The sequence below is a fragment of the Tenrec ecaudatus genome, chromosome 7, assembly GCF_050624435.1.
Source record: "Tenrec ecaudatus isolate mTenEca1 chromosome 7, mTenEca1.hap1, whole genome shotgun sequence".
NCBI classification, from domain to species: domain Eukaryota; kingdom Metazoa; phylum Chordata; class Mammalia; order Afrosoricida; family Tenrecidae; genus Tenrec; species Tenrec ecaudatus.
Window position 1 is genome coordinate 73,484,866 of NC_134536.1, and position 21,464 is coordinate 73,506,329.

At 40.0% G+C, this 21,464-nt stretch overlaps 1 protein-coding gene across 5 annotated transcripts in view; it reads left to right on the forward strand.

Annotated features, from left to right (window-relative positions):
- USP45 (ubiquitin specific peptidase 45) overlaps positions 1-21,464 on the forward strand; it is an 81,806-nt gene that overhangs the window by 49,682 nt on the left and 10,660 nt on the right. Inside the window, exons 10-15 of one of the 5 annotated variants that reach the window (XM_075554736.1) lie at positions 2,992-3,073; positions 4,484-4,575; positions 6,212-6,268; positions 6,602-6,745; positions 13,252-13,939; positions 18,452-18,549. In XM_075554736.1, coding sequence (XP_075410851.1) covers positions 2,992-3,073; positions 4,484-4,575; positions 6,212-6,268; positions 6,602-6,745; positions 13,252-13,939; positions 18,452-18,549 — 1,161 coding nt within the window. Of the gene's footprint in view, positions 1-2,991; positions 3,074-4,483; positions 4,576-6,211; positions 6,269-6,601; positions 6,746-13,251; positions 13,940-18,451; positions 18,550-21,464 lie in introns of those variants that run through there. The other 4 variants (XM_075554737.1, XM_075554738.1, XM_075554740.1 and 1 more) reach the window with 4 other exon arrangements.

Genomic DNA, 21,464 nt, shown 5'->3' on the forward strand with positions numbered 1-21,464 from the left:
AATATACCAGAGGCCCATTAAATCAATCCTTTTAGAAGTTGTGTCTGAATTTGTAAAAAGTTCACATTGTAGAATTTAGTTAGAGATTTCTACATTGAGATAGTTACCTTTAGTTGCTAGAGTAGATGTTTACACTTATATTAAATAATTATAGGTGAACAGTGATGTTTGTTGGAATTTTTCATTTAATTCTATTAGATATTTCTCTTATATGGAATTTATACTGTTCTCATTTGCTTGTTTTAATTCAATCAGTTCTTTTTACAAAGTGCAACTTTAGGAAATAACGGAAATAAATTATTTCTGATTTACTGAAACTGAGTTAGAGGTTGTTTCAATATGTAATAGTTTCTGGGAGACATTGTGTGGACTGCCTTAGCGTGTGCTTGTGTTTCAGGAGTGTGTGCTATGGTATGAACTGCTGTATATTTATTTACTCATACATGCCGTTTTGTAGATATTTAAGTGTTTTGAATCTAGCACTAATTCAGAGTACACTTGCAGAATACAGTTTTAGAAATGTAACGCACCGATGAAAGGCCAAATTAATAAATGAAACTTGGTTTCACAATTTTTGGGAGAATTGGAATCTTACCAAACTTCTCGTATACACATACAGCTTAAAACATGGTAAAGAGAAATGCCATTTGCCACTAACACTGCTCCCCATCTCCAGATTAAAAACTTGAATATTGTAAGGACCTGAGAAGTATCCTCTTCCTCTCTAAACGCTTCTTCTTTTTCCTTCATCATAGGCAACACTGTTTTGACTATTACAGAAATAATTCCACTTTCAAGGAATAATTTTGAGAGTTATCTATAATGGCTTAGGCAATAAGTGTACTGCTTTGCAGAACTGGTTTGCAAGCAGAAACCTACAGCCATCTGTAGATGACGGCTCACTCCCGTCCTTCCCCCCCCCCAAAAAAAAAGGAAGTCTTTGAAGAGTATTTGGAATCTGGTCTGACTTTGCCTTCCCACTGAGTTTACAAGAGCTCTTTTTTGGGAAAGTCAGTGGGCAAGATCCTGAATGTTGTGGGCCAGGCTTGTGAAAGTCCGCTGCCGGCAGAGCTATGGGGGAAATCAGGTACTAGTTCTTTGTTCCAAAAGTTTAGAGGGATAGTGGGCTACGTAAACATTGTCTCCTTTAGCTCTTACATAGCCCTGTTTCTTTTCGTGCCATTGTCTCTTTTAAAAACCAAAACCAAAGCCATTGTCATAGAGTGGATTCCAAATCAGAGTGAGCCTGTACAGGGTCTCCTAAGCTGTAAATCTTTATTAGAGCACATTGTCGCCTTCATAGTCTTCTGCAGAGCAGCTAGTGGCTTTGACCCATCAACCTGGTTAACAGCCCAACACTTAACCAGCAGCACCATTTAGTTCCTTTTATAACCAGTGTTTTCTTTCATTATACCTTCTAAATGCTCAGCTTTTTACTTGTGGTGTGTGAAGGTTAATGATGTAATTATTTTCATATGCCCTAGTAATAAATCTTCTTGTTATTTGGAGTTTTCATATGGTTCGACTTTTTCAAGTAAACATTCATATCATCTGCAAGCAATTTTACCTTCTTTATAACTTTCGTACCTGTGGGATTTATTTTGCTATCCAGGTGTATTGAACAAAGCTGTAACACGACACTGAATAATAGTAAAAACCTCATTGGTAGGGATCTGACTTAACATTTTTTTTTAAAAAGAACTATCAGTACGATGGCTTATATTAATAGATTTCCTGATTTCCCCCGTCTTATTTTTTTAATCGTTGCTGTATTGATTACTTGTGTTCCATGTGCACTTTTTGTATGAGTGACATTGGTATGCGTTGTTGCAAGCTTTGTCACTTTGGGTACTACTATTATACTTTATGGAAGTCATTTGGAAGTTTCCCCTTTCCTGTGCTCTGGAACATAGGTTTGGTACATTTCTCTGTTAAATTGTTCGGGCTTGGAGTTTTCATGGAGTAGTATTTAACAAAACTCTTCTTCCTCCTCTTCCCATCAAAGTCGCTAGGGTTTCTGTCTCTTCTGGGGTTTAGAGAATTGTGCTTCCCTAGACCAGTACCTGTTTTTCCCAAGATTTCTAGTTCAATGACATAAGCATTGAGCAAAGTGGTCACTTGTGATTATTTAAAATTTATTGAGTGTGTGTGTATGTGTGGGGGGGGTCCTTATTTTGTGGGTGTGATGTATATGCATCCCTCTCTTATCTTGCTTAGGATCAGATAGTGGATTTACTCCTTCTTCCACACGCACCCTCCAGAAATGCCTATGTATCTACTTTAGCTTCACTTATTTTTTCCTTCAGTTTTGCTGTTCTTTTTCTAAATTTTTATATTGATGTCAGTATGTTTATTTTTATCATTTTCAATTTATTTAAGTATGTAAGGCCGTGAATTTTTATTTGAAAAATATCTCAGCTGCTGAAATGTAGTGGTTTTCTTGTTCTCCGGAAAATGTCTGCAAGTTAGGTAAGTAGTTTCTTTTTGACCTTGCAGCTTTTTAACAGCAGGCTTGCTTCACTTTCACATACGGAAGCCTGGTTCTGAAAATAGTTTCATGTCTTAAAACTTGTGATTAAGATTTTCCTGAAAATACAGGTAATATCTCTTGAAGGATAATTAATAAATGCCCCCTTAATGTCACTGTAACAATGTGGATTAGAAAAGACTAAACTCACTCACTAATTAAAGACTCAGTCAATATGAAAGATGATTATTTTTTAACTTAAATCTTTATTCTTGGAATATGTAATTCTGTTTCAATCTGAAAGTTTTCTCTGAGGAAAGGACTCCTCCCGCACCCATTTGTCTTATTTTACAGACTAGGAGCTGAGATCCACATTGTACCTTGCTGTTTAAAAGGTTTTTATTATGCAGATGAAACCTCTGTTAATAAACCAGATTCTATTCAAATGAACACAAAGTATTGCACTGAGTAGTAACACTCCTGTGTAGATATTTTAGAAAATGCTCATTAACTTTGTTTTACAGAGGATACAAGCCAGCATTCTGAAAGCATTTAATAATCCAACTACTAAAACTGCTGATGATGAAACAAGAAAAAAAGTCAAAGGTATGTTGACTCTGTTAAGAACAACATACTAAATGTTTTTTGTTGGGAGAAAAGCTAGCTGAGCATACATGGACTAATTCTCTCAAGTACTGGCCTTGAAAGAGAAGTTCACTTAGTGGCTGCAAAGTCCTGATGTGGGACGTGGCAACTGGGAGAATTAATCCATGTGAGTTCTTCGGAGTAAAACGAGCATCAAACATACAGATCACCCTGAAAGGCCCAGAGCCCAAAGACGTTGAAAGCAGCAGCCTGCCTTGAAAAGTCCCCTTCCCTCTACTGTATCAGAGTGGAGTTGATAAATAAAGGTCACGAAGATTTGTGGCATTATCTAGTTTTAACTAGAAAATCGCCTACATGGTTCAGCAACTCCTGCAAGGAAGTCACTGATTAAAGAAAACACTGGAAGTCAAGAAAATGTGCACGGATGGCTTCCTCAGTGTTGGCTCTTCTTCAGCCAAACGACTAGGTGAAAACAGTGATTATCTGATCAAAGCTGATCGTTTCTGATTACCCAGATTGAAAGGTGCTTTGTATCCCGTGTCATCAGTGATTTACTGTGCCAGTGACAGTGGGGAAACATATATTCTTTGAGAGGTTAACTAATGGAGATTGAAGGCATCATTTTTTAAGAGACATTTAAGCATATTTTGTTCTCGTTTCTTAAATATTTTTGCCCTTTTATGATGTACCTATTACATGTGTATAATTTGTAAGCAAATATACACTGTGGTTGGGCATTCCAAATTCTGATGTTATAATTAAGAGTTGAGGATTTTTATTCATGTAAATGCTTAAGTGTAGTTTTGGTTCTTCTGTGTTGGGATAGTGCCACCTAGTGCACGTTTAGAGTAACAGGCCTGGTTCTCTTTCCAACTTTATAGTCTTTCATTCAATCCCCTGGGCAGTTTTTCTTAACGAAATGTCTTCATTTCCCACACTATTTCTAAAAATATATTTATATCACTAACTGAGTTTTTAACTGGCCGTGTTGATCTCTTATCTTGTTATATTTCCTTGCTTTTTGCTGTTCCCATAGCCGTGGCCCTGGCATATGTGGCCCGATAAGCATACTCCCCATCCTTCTCCTCCATGTACTCTGGGTGACTGCAGTAGCCGAAAAGGTTTAATGGAAGCAGTTGAGATACGTTATGAGTCGTTTTCATTGCTCTCTTTATTTTGCCTTTTTAAATAACAGTTAATTATTTCCTGGAGACTACTATAGCTGATAGTCCTATTTTTTTCTTCAAAAGCATAAAGGAAAAAATAAATTTATATAGTAATTTAATATGTTATTTAAATGCAGTAAGGGACAGCTGCCCTATTACTACTGCTTTGGGGTAAACAAAGTAGCATAAAATATCGTTAGGTTGATGGTTGATGTTTTTGCGTTAAAAAGTATTGTTTTTACAGCATATGGAAAAGAAGGTGTGAAAATGAATGTCATAGATCGGATATTTATTGGTGAATTAACTAGCACGGTCATGTGTGAAGAATGTGCAAATGTAGGTACTTTAGAATTCCCATAAACATGGAATAGATTACACACACTGGTTGTAGTATGGGTTTTATTCACATGTAATGATCAGCAGTCGTTTTATTTATCTGTGATAGGTGACTACAAAATAGTTCTCGATAGTCTTAAAAACACTATACCTTTCATTATTAAAAGTAAATATGTTTTTATATATCTATATATATTCAAGTAAATGTGTTTATACATATTTATTTTTACTCTCTCCAAACCTGTGAGATGCATCTAGACCAGTGGTTCTCAACCTTCCTAAGGCCGTGACCCTTTAATACAGTTCCTCATGTGGTGGTGACCCCCAACCACCAGAAATATGTGTTTTCCGATTGTCTTAGGCGACCCCTGTGAAAGGGTCGTTCACCCCCCCTCCCAAAGGGGACGCGACCCACAGGTTGAGAACCGCTGATCTAGACTATCTTAACATGCACAAATGTACTGCTACCTGTTGGGGTTAGATTGCGGTAAGCTTGTGTGGAGAGAGGAACTGTGTGTCCCACGGCAGTACCCTCAGCTGTCGTTTTAATCTAAGTACAGTAATGAACTTCGGGGGGATCTGCTTTCATTCGATTTGAAGTTTATTTTTACATGACTTGTTGACTTTTTTGGTTGTGGGTGACTCATTTTTTAAATTAGTGATAATTTTCATTTTGAAAGTCTTCTGTACTTGAACAGCTTAAAGGCACATTTATGTATTTAAAGGGTTTTTTTTAGGTTTTCAATTTGTTTGGTAGTTAGTATTTCTGAAAGTGAAATACTTTGAATATGAGTGTTAAACTTTTGTTAGATTTTGATGACAACAGAAAATGTCAATGTCCATTACTTTGTTCTAGATTAAGGAGTCCTTTTCTCTGTAGATTTGTAGAAGCAGGGTTGTGCAAATGTCTTCTGCTGGCCTGCCACACTGCAGCACAAAATGGCATGCATTATTTAAATTTGTACAATATTCAAAATAGAAATGGATTTCTCCATCACAAGTTGGAGAGTATCTTTGAAAGCAGAATTAGCTCCGCTGCAAAATAATTAAGTTCTCTTTTTTTGGTAGCTTTTTCTCAACATTTCTTACCTCGGTTATGTTACTGTACTGAACCGACGTGTGCTCAGTGTAAGGAACCGTGCAGCAGGGTGGGTTATATGGGGGCTGCTACGGAAAGGTCTGCCATCCGAAGCCCACAGCCACTCGGTGAGAAATAGAGGATACTTTCTCCTCTCGTTCTCACGGAGATTCGTATCCTTGCAAACACAAAGGGGCTGTCCTGCGGGGTCACCAGTAGTTGGTATGAACTCAGTGGCAGTGCGTTAGGTTTGGTTTTTGAAGTTTCAGTATTTTTCATCAGTTTTAGTAAATGTAGCTATTTCGAAGTTATTTCAGGAATTAATCATTGATGATACTGTAAAATTAAATTTGGTTATACACATTGAAGTTTTGAAATAACAGTTTTAACATTCTGTGCAGCTATGCCCAATTAAATCATTATTCTTTCTAGGAGCATTTCAAACTTAAAACGATTGTAAGTTGCCTGGGAAAGTAGATTTCTTTTTTTTAAGATTGGCAAAATGATACTGTCTATATTAGAATTCTAATTGTTTTGTTCTATCTACTTTCTTTTCAGATTTCCGTGATGAGCGACTCTTTCATTGATATTTCTCTTCCTATAATAGAAGAAAGGGTAAGGATAAGAAAAACTAACAATGAGATTTTATGAAGAACGTTCATTGATTCATTCAGAAATATGTTGACAACTAGGAGATATCGGGGGCTTATTGTTTATGTATATAATAATTGAGTTTGTGTTAATATAGTGTGTTTATTAAGATTTGCCTATATATGTAAAGTTCAGGTTTTAGTTTCAAAGTTAGATCCTATATTTTGTATTTTGAGAATTAATATTCAAGAAATTGTATTTTTATATTTTAAGTCAATTAGAAATGTTAGGAAGTAGATGGTATCCAGAATTTGTGTGCTAAAGCAGTTTTGTGGTATACATGTGACATCTTTATAGGTTTCAAAACATGTGCTCTTGGGAAGAATGAGTAAATCCAGAAGGTCACAGGAGCCAGATTGTGGTCAGAACAGTGGTACTATTACTACAGGGTATGCTCATCACTCCAAAGCCATCAAGAAGCATTTTTCATCTAAAGATAAAGTAAGACTATATTTGTTAGACCATTTTTAAGAATATATATTTAATAACTTTTAAGAAAATTTTCAACCATTTCAGAGAAATAGAGACAATTATATAATAAACTCTCAGGGACCCGTTACTCAACTTTATTTTTTATTTCGTTTTCTTTTTTTAATCGTTTTATTAGGGGCTCATACAACTCTTATCACAATCCATACATACATCAATTGTGCAAAGTACATTTGTACATTCATTGCCCTCATCATTCTCAAAACATTTGCTCTTGACCTAAGCCCCTAGCATCAGCTCCTCATTTTTTCCCCTCCCTCCCCGTTCCCCCCTCCCTCATGAACCCTTGACAATCCACATATTCTTATTTGGTCATATCTTGCACTTTCCGACGTCTCCCTTAATCCACTTTTCTGTTGACCATCCCCCAGGGAGGAGGTTATATGTAGACCCTTGTAATTGGTTCCCCCTTTCCACCCCACCGTCCTTCCACCCTCCTGGTATCGCCACTTTCACCACTGGTCCTGAAGGGATCATCGGTCCTGGATTCCCTGTGTTTCCAGTTCCTATCTGTACCAGTGTACTTCCTCTGGTCTAGCCAGATTTGTAAGGTAGAATTGGGAGAATGACAGTGGGGGCTGGAGGGGGAGGTAGCATTTAGGAACTAGAGGAAAGTTGTATTTTTCATCGTTGCTACATCGCACCCTGACTGGCTCGTCTTCTCCCTGAAACCCTTCTGAAAGGAGATGGCCAGTGGTCTACAAATGAGCTTTGGGTCTCCACTCCACTATGGTCAGATTTTTTTTTTGTTCTGATAATGTCTGATACCCGATCCCTTTGACACCTCGTGATCGCACAGGCTGGTGTGCTTCTGCTGTGTGGGCTTTGTAGCTTCTGAACTAGATGGCTGCTTGTTTATCTTCAAGCCTTTAAGACCCCAGATGCTATATCTTTTGATAGCTGGGCACCATCAGCTTTCTTCACCACATTTGCTTATTCACCTTCTTTGTCTTTAGCAGTTGTGTCGGGAAGGTGAGCATCTTAGAATGCCAATTTAATAGAAGAAAATATTCTTGCATTGAGGGAGTATTTGAGTGGAGGCCCAATGTCCTTCTGTTACCTTAATACTAAACCTATAAATATATGCACATAGATCTATTTTCCCATCCTCATATATATTTACATATGTATATATGAATGCTTTTATTTAGACCTCTATAAATGCCCTTTACCTAGCTCTTTCCTCTATTTCCTTTGACTTTCCTCTTGTCCCACTATCGTACTCAGTCTTCATTTGACTTTCAGTAATTCCTCTTTGTTACATTACCCTTGATCATGCCCTATCAGGCCTCCTACATCCTCCTCACCACCGATTGGGATCACTTGTTGTTCCCTTGTTCCTGGGTTTGTTAACACCACTACCTTTCCCCCCACCTTCCCGTCTCCCATGTCCCCCTGGAACTGTTGGTCCCATTGTTTTCTCCTCCAGATTGTTCATCCAGCCTATCTTATTTAGACAGACCTGGGGAGATAATAACATGCACAAAAACAAGACAGAGCAAAACCAAGCAACAATATACAACAAAACAACAAACCAAGGACAAAAAAAGCACAACAAAAAAGAAAAGCTTGTAGTTAGTTCAAGGACTGTTTGTTGGTCTTTAGGAGTGTTTTCCAGTCTAGTCTGTTGGGGCACTATGCCGTGGCCCCAAAGTCTACCTTCGGCATTCCCTGGGGGCCTCACTGCTCCATTCCCTTGCTGTTCTGTTGCACCCCCTTAGCGTTTTGCCTCAGTGTGGTGGGATCAGATCAGGTGGAATTCCCACACTGTGTCTCCCATGTTGTCCCCTGTAGGGCTACGGGTCAGTGAGGGACATCGTGTCTCAGAGTGGGACAACCGTGTGGTCCTCTCTGTGGACTGGCTGCTCTGAGGGGGACTATCGTCCTCAAGGGCTGGTGGGTCAGGATGTAATCCATTCTCTTCTCCTTCCCCTTCATCTGCTCCCGTGTGCTCCGATCAGATATGTACCTCTCCTGGAGCTGCAGATTCAATGCCTTCCTCTGAAATAAATTCTTGGGGCGGTGGGGGAGGCAGGTATCCACATAGTTGGGATTGGGGCTGGCCCCTCAGACCTCTCCACCATTACTCAACTTTATAATGGTCAATCCACATTACATTTCTCTCCCTCATCCTAGACTTTTTTGGAAATAAATCCCAGATATTTATATCTTGGAAGGTAAATAAAAATCCTAGTCAAGATACCATTATCAAACCTAAAAACAAGAAGAACTTCCTGATAGCACTACGCATCAAACCATTATTTATATTTCTGATGATGTCTCAGAAATACTTGTACTTTGGTTTTGCTTTTTAAAAGTTAACCTGTATATAAGATCTAAAAATGGTCTGTTGATTGTAATTGATTACAGTGTTTCTTTCATTTTTTCCCCAATCTATAGATTTCCTACATTCCCACATTCAACAGTAATTCATGTTATTGCCTCTAAGCCTGATCCCTGTGTCCCCTCTAAGATCGTTGGATTAGAGATCTGGTTAGGTTCAGGTTGAATGCTTAGTGGTATTCAAGTGCTGTAGGAAGTAATTCTTGACAGTTCTTTCCTTCATGCTACTAGTCATTGGTGACCGTCACCTAGAACTGTTACTGCACCAGGGGCCGGCCTGGCCGCTGCATCATTCCACATAAAACTTAGTAAATCCCACTACTTCCATGACATACTCTTCCTAATGTGGCAAACTAGCATATCCCAAGACTGAGTGTGCTGTGCTAGAAGACTTGTAAGTGGCACAACCACAAAAAGGGCAGAATGTTCACATTGAATACAAATAATCCTACTTTTGTTTCATTAACGATTTAGGGCACTTAACTATTTCAACATATACTTTATTGAGATAAAGTACTGGTTTAATTGTAGATAGTTTTCGCCTCTTGGTAAGGTTTTAGTGAGTTAACTGCTAAATCATACTACAGTTGCCTCATTACAACCTGACCAAATTTCACATGAGGAATGGTAGTGAGACATCAGCTAAGGAGAAAGAGAAAAATGAAACCCCAAAAGTAACACAAATTCTTATATAGAGAGTTAAAAGTCGGTAGGAGGGAGGTCTGTCCTTAGAATATTTTTAAAAGTGAAGGCATTAGCAAAAGGAAACAGTGGATGGAAATCTTTTCTTAGGAAATGGCATGGGGCCATGGAAGCATTAGCAGAGTGCCCTGAGTGGCGGAGCGATCATGGAACCTTGGCTGCTCTCTTCCTTAGTGCCCATTCAGTCCTATCCCCTCTCAAGCCCCACTCCACACTGCAATCAGAGCACGGTTTCTAAAACCACCTTGTTCCCCATTGCCACCCGACACCCTTAGCTCTTCGTATAAGAAAATCGGTCCTTTTTTGTGTGTATTCTCTTCTTCCTATACGAGGACTCTGGCTTTCCCAGGGAGACTTCCGTTCTTTGAACTTGGGCCTTTGAACTTACTCTCCCCTGATCTAGGGAGAGTTCCATGCTCCTGCACCCTCTGCTCAATTTATGCCAGTTCCCTCGACCCACTCATCTCGAGATTAGTTATTTTCCTTTGGCTTCTATTGGGCCTGCAATAATAATTGTACCCAAACTTTGAGTTTGTACTCTGTTGCTGCTTATTATTCTCCGTTCTTTACCTCAGTTATATGGAGTCAAGAGGTAGATTACACGGCCTGGCTGAGATCATACAGATGGCAGGTGTCAGAGACAGGTATTTAGACAATGGTCCCTATGTGCCCTGTCACCACGGCACTTAGCTCCCATCCGTCTTGTTTCTATTGTGATGGATTGTAAGCTCTGAGAAACTCAGTTTACATCCTCCTCCCTGCCACGTCTCAGGTGGCTCATTTACTGTTTGCACATGGGTGGTGCTTGGGGAGAGAGGTGTGATTAAACCTATGGTTGCTACCGGTAATCATAGCTAATGCCTACGCTGCTTGTTATGTGCCAAATACTGCTCTAGGCATGTGTGTGTGTGTGTGTAATTTTTAAAATAATTTTATGGGAGGTTTGTACAATTCTTATCACAATCCATACGTCCATTGTGTCAAGCACATTTGTATATTTGTTGCCATCATCATTCTCAAAACATTTGCTTTCTAGAGTCCTTGGTATTAGCTCCTCATTTTTTAAAAAACATTTTATTAGGGACTCATATAACTCTTATCACAGTCTGTACATTCTTTGCCCTCATCATTTTCAAAGCATTTGCTCTCCACTTAAGCCCTTTGCATCAGGTCCTCTTTTTTCCACTCCCTCCCTGCTCCCCACTCCCTCATGAGCCCTTGATAAATTATAAATTATTATTTTGTCATATCTTGCCTTGTCCAACATCTCCCTTCACCCCCTTTTCTGTTGTCTGTCCCCCAGGGAGGAGGTCACATGTAGATCCTTATAATCAGTTCCCTCTTTCCAACCCACTCACCCTCTACCCTCCTAGTATCGCCCCTCACATCCCTGGTCCTGAAGGTATCATCCGCCCTGGATTCCCTGTGTAATGTATATGTTTTACCTCATTTAATTCCCAAGATACCCAGTGCACATGGTGCTTCTGTTTTATGGATGAAGAAACTGAGATGACGAGATGTGAAGGAATTTCCTCAATGGATCCCAGCTAGGTGGCTGCACGTGGTGGTGTAGTCCACAAATCATGCTCCTACTGTTATCCCCAGATCAGTCCCGGGGGTTGTAAAGCATTTGTCAGATAGTTTCCAAGATTCAGAAGATGAGGGGATCCAAAAAGTTGATGGAAAAATGGAATTAAAATATGGTGGAATTTTCCCACAACTTTTCAAGCCCCTTTCCTTCGTAAACGCATTAATCCTTTGCTTTGATTTACAATATTGGAAAATTAAAGAAAATATCTTTCAGTAAAGATATATGTTATAAACCCATTAAGACCAAAATGAGAATGGAAATGAGTACTTTTATATTTTTGGACTAACTGCAAGGTCTGTGATTCCAACCTACCAGTCGCCCTGAGGGAGACAGATGAGGCTGTCTGTACCTGCCAAGATGTGTAGCGCCTCAGAACCCCCGTAGAGGGTTATTATGAGTCAGAATGGACTCCATGGCAGTGGGTTTTGCCTTTTTGGTTTTGGAGGGTAAAGGGTTAGCTAAAATAATCTGACTCAAAAGTTCCTATAAGTAAGAGATTTTTGAAATCACCTGGGAACTATTTATTAAAACAGACGATCAAACCCAACTCCAGATCTCCTGAATCAGAAGTTCTATATGGCTATTGCCTTGCCTGGGTTTTTATACAAACAGAAACTCCTTTGGGGTTTAGGAAACTATTGCATCAGAAGTTAGATGAGTTGGGCTCCAGATAAAGCTAGTTTCATTTATCTATTGGTTAAGAGCCCGAGCGGCATAGTGGTTCCTGGTTGAGCTGCTACTGCAAGGTCAGTAGTTGGAAACCTCCAGCTGCTCCTCTCCTCGGGAGAAAGATGGGGCTTTCTACTCCCGTGAGGAATTAGCCTGGGAAACGCACAGTGGCAGCTCTACCCTGTCCAGTAGGGGCAATGGGTGTTCATACTGACTTCGATGGCAGTGAATGTGGTTTGGGTTTGGTTATTGGCTAATTGATCTTGGGCAAATTACTTACAATCTGTATAAGTCCGATTTTTTTCCACTTGACCCATATTACATGCATAATAGGAATTTGTAAAGAACAAAGTTAATATGTAAAGTCAGCCCCAGAAAGGTTATTATAAAATTCACAGGATATTATTATAAAATTCATTTATTTTTCATATATGCTTTAGACTAAATAAATATGATGAAAATGAATGTCTAATTTTCATCCAGGCGTTTCAGAATACTTGTGAAACACAAGAACTTAGTGTCTGAAGATTAAAAAATGAGACATACTTTTTAGAATTCATCCCACTTCTTCCTTCCTCCAAAAAAACTGAAAGCGAATATCTCTTATCTGTATGTGATCCGTGACATCTATCCTCTGTCTCATGTCTTAATTCTTAAGATAAACCATAGGGAAAGAAAGGGAAAATTTAAGGTGGGGGTGGGGAGGATTTCACAAGTTTAAAATCATTGATTAAATCAGCTGGCGAGTACCACCAAATTTAGCTGGTATTATCTGTCTTTTCACAAGAAGCATTTTACACCATTTCATCTGATCAAAAAAGCAGCAGTTAATAGACCAAATGAAAGCTCTGTGCAAATAAAACTTACTTCCAGATCTATAGCAATTGTAATTTGTCTTAATACAGCTGTAATGTACTTTTGTTATTTTTTACTTTGTTTTCACTAACTATTATCATAGTCTAGGTAGACTTAGAAGATGCATTTTAGGGGTACTAAGAAATAGTATCTTTTTAATATTTGTGGGAAATCTAAGATAGACTTACTGGAATTTTTTTTTTAATTTAAATCATTTTATTGGGGGCCCATACAGCTTGGAATGTATTTTCAGTAAGCTCATAAGATTCTTTTCTCTGAAACTACTGTCAACTTACAGAATCAACCAATTCGTGACAGAAAACATAGACGAATGTTATCATCCGGAGAAGAGAAAACTGCTGTTCTGCGTCCCAGGAAGGAAAACCGCGAGAGTAATGGGGATTCTGCCGTGTCTCTTGCAAGCCGCAGGAAGTCGGCTTCGGCGCTGAGTGAGAGCCCCGCCGTGGACGAGGACGGCAGTGAGAAGGAAGCCAGCCCCTCTGAAAGTAGTGTGGATGCCGACAGTGAGGCCTCGGGGTCTGAACACTCCGCACAGCAGGCCGCGGCGGTTCCGCGCAGGCATGGGTCCCGCGCGCGCACGGGTGCACTCCCCCACCGTCCATCAGCACGTGACTTGCCCTGCCCCAAGGAAATGGACAGTGGTGATGAAGAAGTGGCTGAAGCGATTTCTGAACTTCACTTGAGCAGCAATATAACTGGAGATCAAGATCTTGACAAAGAAAATCAGCCAGTAAATGTTCCAAGTCATTTATGTCTTTCAGAACAGAAGCTAATGGTGTCCGACAAACCCCAAAATGCCTTTCAGACCCTCTCGGAGGGCTATGTGACTACTCCTAAAGAATGTTCAGTTCAGTCCTGTCTTTACCAGTTTACGTCTATCGAATTACTCATGGGGAACAACAAGCTTCTCTGCATGAATTGTACAAAAAAGCAACAGAAACACCGAAAGGAAACCAGTTCTGCAGGTAAATAGCTTATTATTAGTTTAGTAACTGGTGGGTTATCTGATAACAAGGGAATCTTTGTGGTTTGGTGAATTATGCTAGGCTGTTTAAACACAAGGTCAGCAGTTTGAAAACCGTGAGCTACTCCAGGGGAGAACTATGAGACTTTCTACTCACCAGTTCCAACTTTGGAAATCCACAGGGGCATTCTGCCCAGCCTTACAGGGTCACTCAATTCAATGGCAATGTTTTTTTCTGATAGCAAAGATCAAAGCAAGGATTTCAGAATCTGTCTCCATACCAAGACTCTTGGGAACATGGACTTTATTCATAGTGTATCTCTGAATTTAAGACATCAACTGGGCAGAGTAGATTTATAGTCGATTTTTGTTGGAATAAATTGAGGACACTAAATCCACGTAATCTTAATTAGAAGCCTAACTATCTGAAATTTATCCAGAAGTAATAGGCCTATAATTTATATTTCTATCACTAGTGAGATTAGTGCGCTTGCTAAATAATCCCATCAATCTCTTATAAATTCATAACAAATTGTAAATTTGAACATTTCAAATAATTGTACAATGTAAAGCCAGCAGCGTACTAGCTGTAGTTAAACGGGAGTAAAACAAAAATTGGAAGGTAAGAAATTTCCATTGTATCTCTAAATCAAAACCCAAAGCCATTACCTGCAAGCAGTATTTCTACTCACAGCAATGCTCAGTAGGGTTTCCCAACTAAATCTTTACAGGAACAGCCAGTCCCATCCTTTCTTCTCAGCATGACTTGTGTGGTTGACTTCTGACTTGGCAATTAGTGGTCTGATACCTCACTCACAGCACAGTGCCGCCTTGATTAAAAGGAGAGTCTGCTCTGGTCTTACTGAATAGTCCTTAGAGAAATAGCGCCTTTGTAGTCTGCACTTGGCTACGAATAAAAAATTGGCAGTTCAAATCCAACCAGCAGTATGATGGAAGGAAGGCCCAGTGATCTGTTTCTATAAAGATTATAGTCATGAAAACCAGAGCTCTGGAGCTCCATTCTACTCTATCGTGCTAGAATCAGCTCCATGACCTCAGGGCGGTTTTTTTTTTTTTTTTGGGTACTTCTTTTTTTTTTTTTTTTATTTTAACAATTTATTGGGGCTGATACAATTCTTTTCACAGTTCATACATATACATACATCAATTGTATAAAGCACATCTGTACAGTCTTTGCCCTAATCATTTTTTTCTCTTTTCTTCTTTTACATTTTATTAGGGACTCAAACAACTCTTACCACAATCCATACATATACATACATCAATTGTATAAAGCACATCCATACATTCCCTGCCCCAATCATTCTCAAGGCATTTGCTCTCCACTTAAGCCCCTTGCATCAGGTCCTCTTTTTTTTTTCCCCTCCCTCCCCATTCCCCCCTCCCTCATATGCCCTTGGTAATTTATACATCGTTATTTTGTCATATCTTACCCTATCTGGAGTCTCCCTTCCCCCCTTCTCTGCTGTCCCTCTCCCAGGGAAGAGGTCACATGTGGCTCCTTGTAATCAGTTCCCCCTTTCCAACCCACTCACCCTCCACTCTCCCAGCATTGTCCCTCACACCCTTGGTCCTGAAGGTATCATCCACCCTGGATTCCCTGTACCTCCAACCCTCATATGTACCAGTGTACAGCCTCTGTCCTATCCAGCCCTGCAAGGTAGAATTCGGATCATGGTAGTTGGGGGGAGGAAGCATCCAGGATCTGGGGGAAAGCTGTGTTCTTCATCGATACTACCTCACACCCTAATTAACCCATCTCCTCTCCTAAACCCCTCTATGAGGGGATCTCCATTGGCCGACACTTGGGCCTTGGGTCTCCACTCTGCACTTCCCCCTTCATTTAATATGATATATATATACATATATACACATACATATATACATATACACACATATACACATACATACACACACTTATATCTTTTTTATTTTGCATGATGCCTTATATCTGGTCCCTTGGGCACCTCGTGATCGCACTGGCCGGTGTGCTTCTTCCATGTGGGCTTATTTGCTTCTGAGCTAGATGGCCGCTTGTTCACCTTCAAGCCTTTAAGACCCCAGACACTATCTCTTTTGATAGCCGGGCACCATCAGCTTTCTTCACCACATTTGCTTATGCACCCATTTGTCTTCAGCGATCCTATCATGGAGGTGTGCAGTCAATTATATGATTTTTTGTTCTTTGATGCCTGGTAACTGATCCCTTTGGGACCACTCGATCACACAGGCTGGTGTGTTCTTCCATGTGGACTTTGTTGCTTCTGTGCTAGATGGCCGCTTGTTTATCTTCAAGCCTTTAAGACCCCAGTCACTATCTCTTTTGATAGCTGAGCACCATCAGCTTTCTGCACCACATTTACTTGTTCACACACTTTGGCTCCAGCCATTGTGTCGGGAGAGTGAGCATCATAGAGTTCCAATTTAATAAAAGAAGGTATTCATGCATTGAAGGAGTGTTTGAGTAGAGGCCCAAGGTCCTTCCGCCACCTTAATACTTGACCTATAAACATAGACACATAGATCTATTTCCCCATCCTCCTATATATATTTGCATGTACATGTCTTTGTCTAGACCTCCATGAATGCCCTTTGACTCCTAGCTCTTTCCTCCATCTCCCTTGACCTTCCTCCTGCCCTACTACCATGCTTCATCGCCACCTGGGCTAGAGTATACCTCTTCTCTAAGCAACCTTACCCTTGATCATTTCCCACCAGGCCTGCCACTCCCACTTCTCTACCATTTGGGGTCCCATGTTTTTCCCTTGTCCCTGGGTTTAACACCACTTCCTTACCCCCCCGATCCCCCCCCACCCCAAATCCCCCCGGAACTGTCGGTCCCGTTGTTTTTCCTCCAGATAGTTCATCCAGCCTGTCCTATTCAGACAGACCTGTAGAGTCACTAACATGCACGAAAACTAGACAGAGGAAAACAAAGCAACAGTATACAACCAGACAACAAAACAACAAAAACAAACCACTGACAAAGAACAGAACAAAACAGTTCACAAGAGAAAAGCTTGTAGTTAGTTCAGGGATCGTTTGCTGGCCCTTAGGAGCGTTTTCCAGTCCAGTCTGTTGGGGCACCACGCCCTGGCCCCAAAGTCCACTTTCAGCATTCCCTGGGGACCTTGCCACTCCATTCCCTTGCTGTTCCGCTGCACTCCCCCAGTGATTTGCCTCGGTGTGGTGGGATCAGGTCAGGTGCAATTCCCACACTGTGTCCCCTGTATTGCCCTTAGTCACTGATTGGCATCATTTCTCATAGTGGGGCCAGCCATGTTGTTCTCTCTGTGGACTGGCTGCTCTACTCAGGAACATCATCATCACGGCCTGGTGGGCCAGGCTGTGCTCCACTCTCTCCTCCTGCCCCTTCATCTGCTCCCGTGTGCTCTGATCAAATATGTCCATCTCCCAGAGCTGCAGAGTCAATGTCGTCCTTTGGAACAAATTCTTTTCGGGGGAGGGGCAGGAATCCACTTAATTTATGGTGCTGGGGCCAGCCTCCCAGACCTCTCCACCGGTTCCCTCCTCCACGCCAGGATATTGCATTCACACCTTGTGACACTGGGTTGAAGTCTGGTCCCACTTTCCCTGTGGAGATATAAACAAAACCCTCCCCTTGGGTGGATTAATGCCCCCTGACCCCACTACCCTTTTCTTCCTTGTATTCATCCTTTTGTTTTCCATTCCCCACCTCCTCCACCATTGTCTACCATGTACATCCCTCAGGGCGGTTTTTAATTAGAGAAGTGTTTAGATGGGAGAAGGAAGAAATACTGGTTGATATTAATCCAAGGTAAATACACCATTGGCCACATTCAAATCCTGTACTAAAATAAGTCCTTTTCAGCAGGATCCCTGAGAGTGTAATGGTTATTCACTGGGCCCTTAACTACAAGGTCAGCAGATTAAAACTACCAGCTTCTCCAACCAAGAGAAAGGAGGCCTTCTCCTCCCACAGTTGCAGGCTCGGAAACGCACAGGGGCAGTCCTAGAGGGTTGCCCAACCCTGCCCTATAGGGTTGCTGTGGGTCTGAATGACTCTCTTCCTGAGGCACCATGATTTCCAATAGTGCAAGTAATTACCATATATACTCAAGTATAAGCTGACCCGAATATCAGCCGAGGCACCTAATTTTACCACAAAAACTGCATTAAAATGTGCTGGAAAAAATTGACTTATACATGAGTGAGTATATACGGTAACCCAATTTGTTTATTGGAACTGCTGAAAGGTATTTACAAAATTTGCTGCTTATTAGCCCCCAAAATTTTGTTGCAAGTGTCACTTGTCCTCTTTGTCTTTATAAGTGTGCGCCTTTTAAAAAATCATCCTTTCATTTGAGTGGATTTTCATAAAGCAGATGGGTGCCGCATAATCAGAATCCAGTTTCCTTTTTAGGCCTTTTCAAAATGTGATACGATGCCTGTAAGGTAGATAATATGTAAGTATGGAGTTTTACCAATAACCATGTTATGTTTCATGCAGAAACGAAAGCAGAGGGAGCTTATACTAATGCCAGGAAGCAGTTGCTCATTTCTGCTGTTCCAGCTGTCTTAATCCTCCATCTGAAAAGGTTCCATCAGGTACGAGCCCTTTTTTTTGTTGTTAGTGTGTGTTCTGCAGAGTCCTAAGTTTGTGGAATAGTGTAAGTATTCAACGGTAATCTCTTGACTGTAAACATTTGTCTTGTGCAGTTTACTGGTTTTCCAGCCATCATAGTTCATAAGACTTTAAAAAATTTTTTTTGTTTGCTTTGTTAATATTTATTCAGTTCTGTGTAGTTAATTTAGTTCCCATAAGGACTTTTTAATTAAAAGTGCTCAATTCTCAATAGTTGAAGATTTTGGAAAGAGGAATTTTCCAATCTCAGGTCTCAATGAAGTGATTTTAAAAATCTGAATAAGTAATTTCAAAGTTCCTCAGGAAAAGTAAACAAGTGAAAATGGTAAAATATTGTTGAAAAAGGAATAATTTTTATACCAATTTTAAAATGATAAAAATTGAAACAGTCTAAAAAAAAAGAAAAAAATTGAAACAGTCTGCTCTATATGGTCAACAATGAAACATGAGTTAAATGTAAGTCATTGTAATAAAGAAAGGTTCTCAAATCACTGGGCCAGGGGGATTGGGACTCTTCAGTAAAATGCTTGGGGGAAATATACTGAGGAAATAATGGAGAGCTTCCCTTTATACTCTGTTACCAGTACCAGAAACAGTTACAGTCTCAGAACCCACCGAAGCAGTTTTACCCTTTCTACCTTCTTTCAACTAGGATGACAGCGAGTGAGTAATTTACAGATAATGGTAAAAAATGTTTTTCACACTAAATCATTGAAAAAAGACTAGAGAATAAAATATAAATTAATATTAGCTTGACCTCTGTGTGGAAAGTTTTCTGAGTATAAAGCACAGATAAGAAAAACCAAAGAAAAGATTGAGAGCTTTGATTGTGTCTTACAACATTTTAGGTAAGCTAGAGATTGGCAGGAAGAGATTTTATCTGTACTCCCACTCACCGAAAGATGAGATGACATCCTTACTTTTCGATAAGCAAGTTACAGAGACACACTGGACACATGGAGTGTGTGGCCATGGAAAACAGCAGCAGATGTTCCGTCCTTGGTCCCCTCCTCATGACCTCAGAATACTTTATATTAAGTTTGCATATGCCATCGACTCTCTCAACAAGGTAGGGTCATGCCAGGGTGAAGCAGTTAATTTTGTGATATACCACGGTTTGCATTTGGCATGGCGTCCCTAATGAGGAAGAGACTGCCGAAGGCATTCATGCCCTCAGAAAATTATACTTATAGATGTCTTCAATCCCTTCATGTTCTCTAGCTCAATGTCAGTGCCTACATTCTCATTCCCAGGGGTGGGGGATTGTCGGGAGCAAAGTTCCTGAACACCCCCTCTGCTGCTAGTTGTTCACCATCCCTGCAAGCTTATTACTCTATAGTGACTTTAGAATTGCGTTGTCAGAAACATCCACAACCATTGAAGGCAAATTGCAAACTGGATAGATACTTGACATAAACATGGCAAATTAATCATACCCTAAAAAGATAATAAAATCCCTTTAAAAACGATCAAGGCCCTTATAATAAAGTAGGGTGCTCTGTGTGGTGTGAACAGCTCATGTGCTCAACTGCTAGCCTAAATGCTGGACATTGACCTGCATCAAGTGGTGCAGACCTAGTGACCGACTCCCGAGACCAGCCACTGAACACTACCCCACTCTGACACAGTGGGCTCAGTAGGAGTGGGGGTCAACTTGCTAGCAACTGGTTTTAATAGTTTTTTAAAAAAAACCACACTGTGTATGGATTGTGATAAGAGTTGTATGAGTCCCTAATAAAATGTAAAAAAAGAAAAGAGAAAAAAATGATTAGGGCAAAGACTGTACAGATGTGCTTTACACAATTGATGTATGTATATGTATGAACTGTGATAAGAATTGTATGAGCCCCAATAAATTGTTAAAAAAAACAACAACCACACTGCACCAATGAAACATACAACTTTTTTCTAGTTCAAATTGCTTCCTTACCCCCTGCTACCTCCAAATTATCATGACCCCAGTTCTACCTTACAAATCTGGCTAGACCAGAGGATGTACACTGGTACAGATAAGAGCCAGAAACATAGGGAATCCAGGACAGATAAGCCCCTCAGCCAATAATGAGAGTTAGCAATACCAGGAGAGGGGTTAGAAAGGGGGAACCAATCACAAAGATCTACATATAACCCCCTTCCAGGGGACAGACAACAGAAAAGTGGGTGAAGGGAGAACTTGGTCAGTGTATGGCATGAACAAATAATATATAAATTATAAAGTGTTCAGTAGGGAGGAAGGGTGGGGGAGGAGGGAAATGAGCTGATACCAAGGACTCAAGTAGAAAGAAAATGTTTTGAGAATGATGATGGCTACAAATGTGCTTGACACTATGTATGTATAGATTGTGATAAGAGTTGTGCAAGCCCCTAATGATTTAAATTTTTTTTAAAAGGAGAAAAATATAATAAAAAAACTCACACAAATTATAGTTCATAAAAAGAGAGATACAAATTCTAAGAAAGGATGAGAAAAATCCATTGTTTCTAGAAAAAAATGTGTAAAAGTAAAATAACAGTAAAGATGCCCTTCTTAACCGTTCAAATTAGGAGAGCCATAGTCGTGTTGATGAGGGCAACATCTGTGGGAGTGAAGCTGGGAACACCTTCTAGAAAGTAATTCAGTCAAAATGTGTATCAACAGCATAAGATAATGTTTTATATTACATAATTGTTGAACAAAAGTTGTTGCTTTTAACTCTTGTCATTCCATTGTGACTTCACAAATATCTAGGTTCCACTCATTCTCAGTCACACCAGACATTAGGCCTAGCCTAGGTATCACATGCTTGGATAACCAGCTTTGTAGTTGAATGACATTGAGAAAATTCAATATATCATTCAGTTAAAAGGCAAGGAAAAAATCAAGGTCCAAATAGAAGTC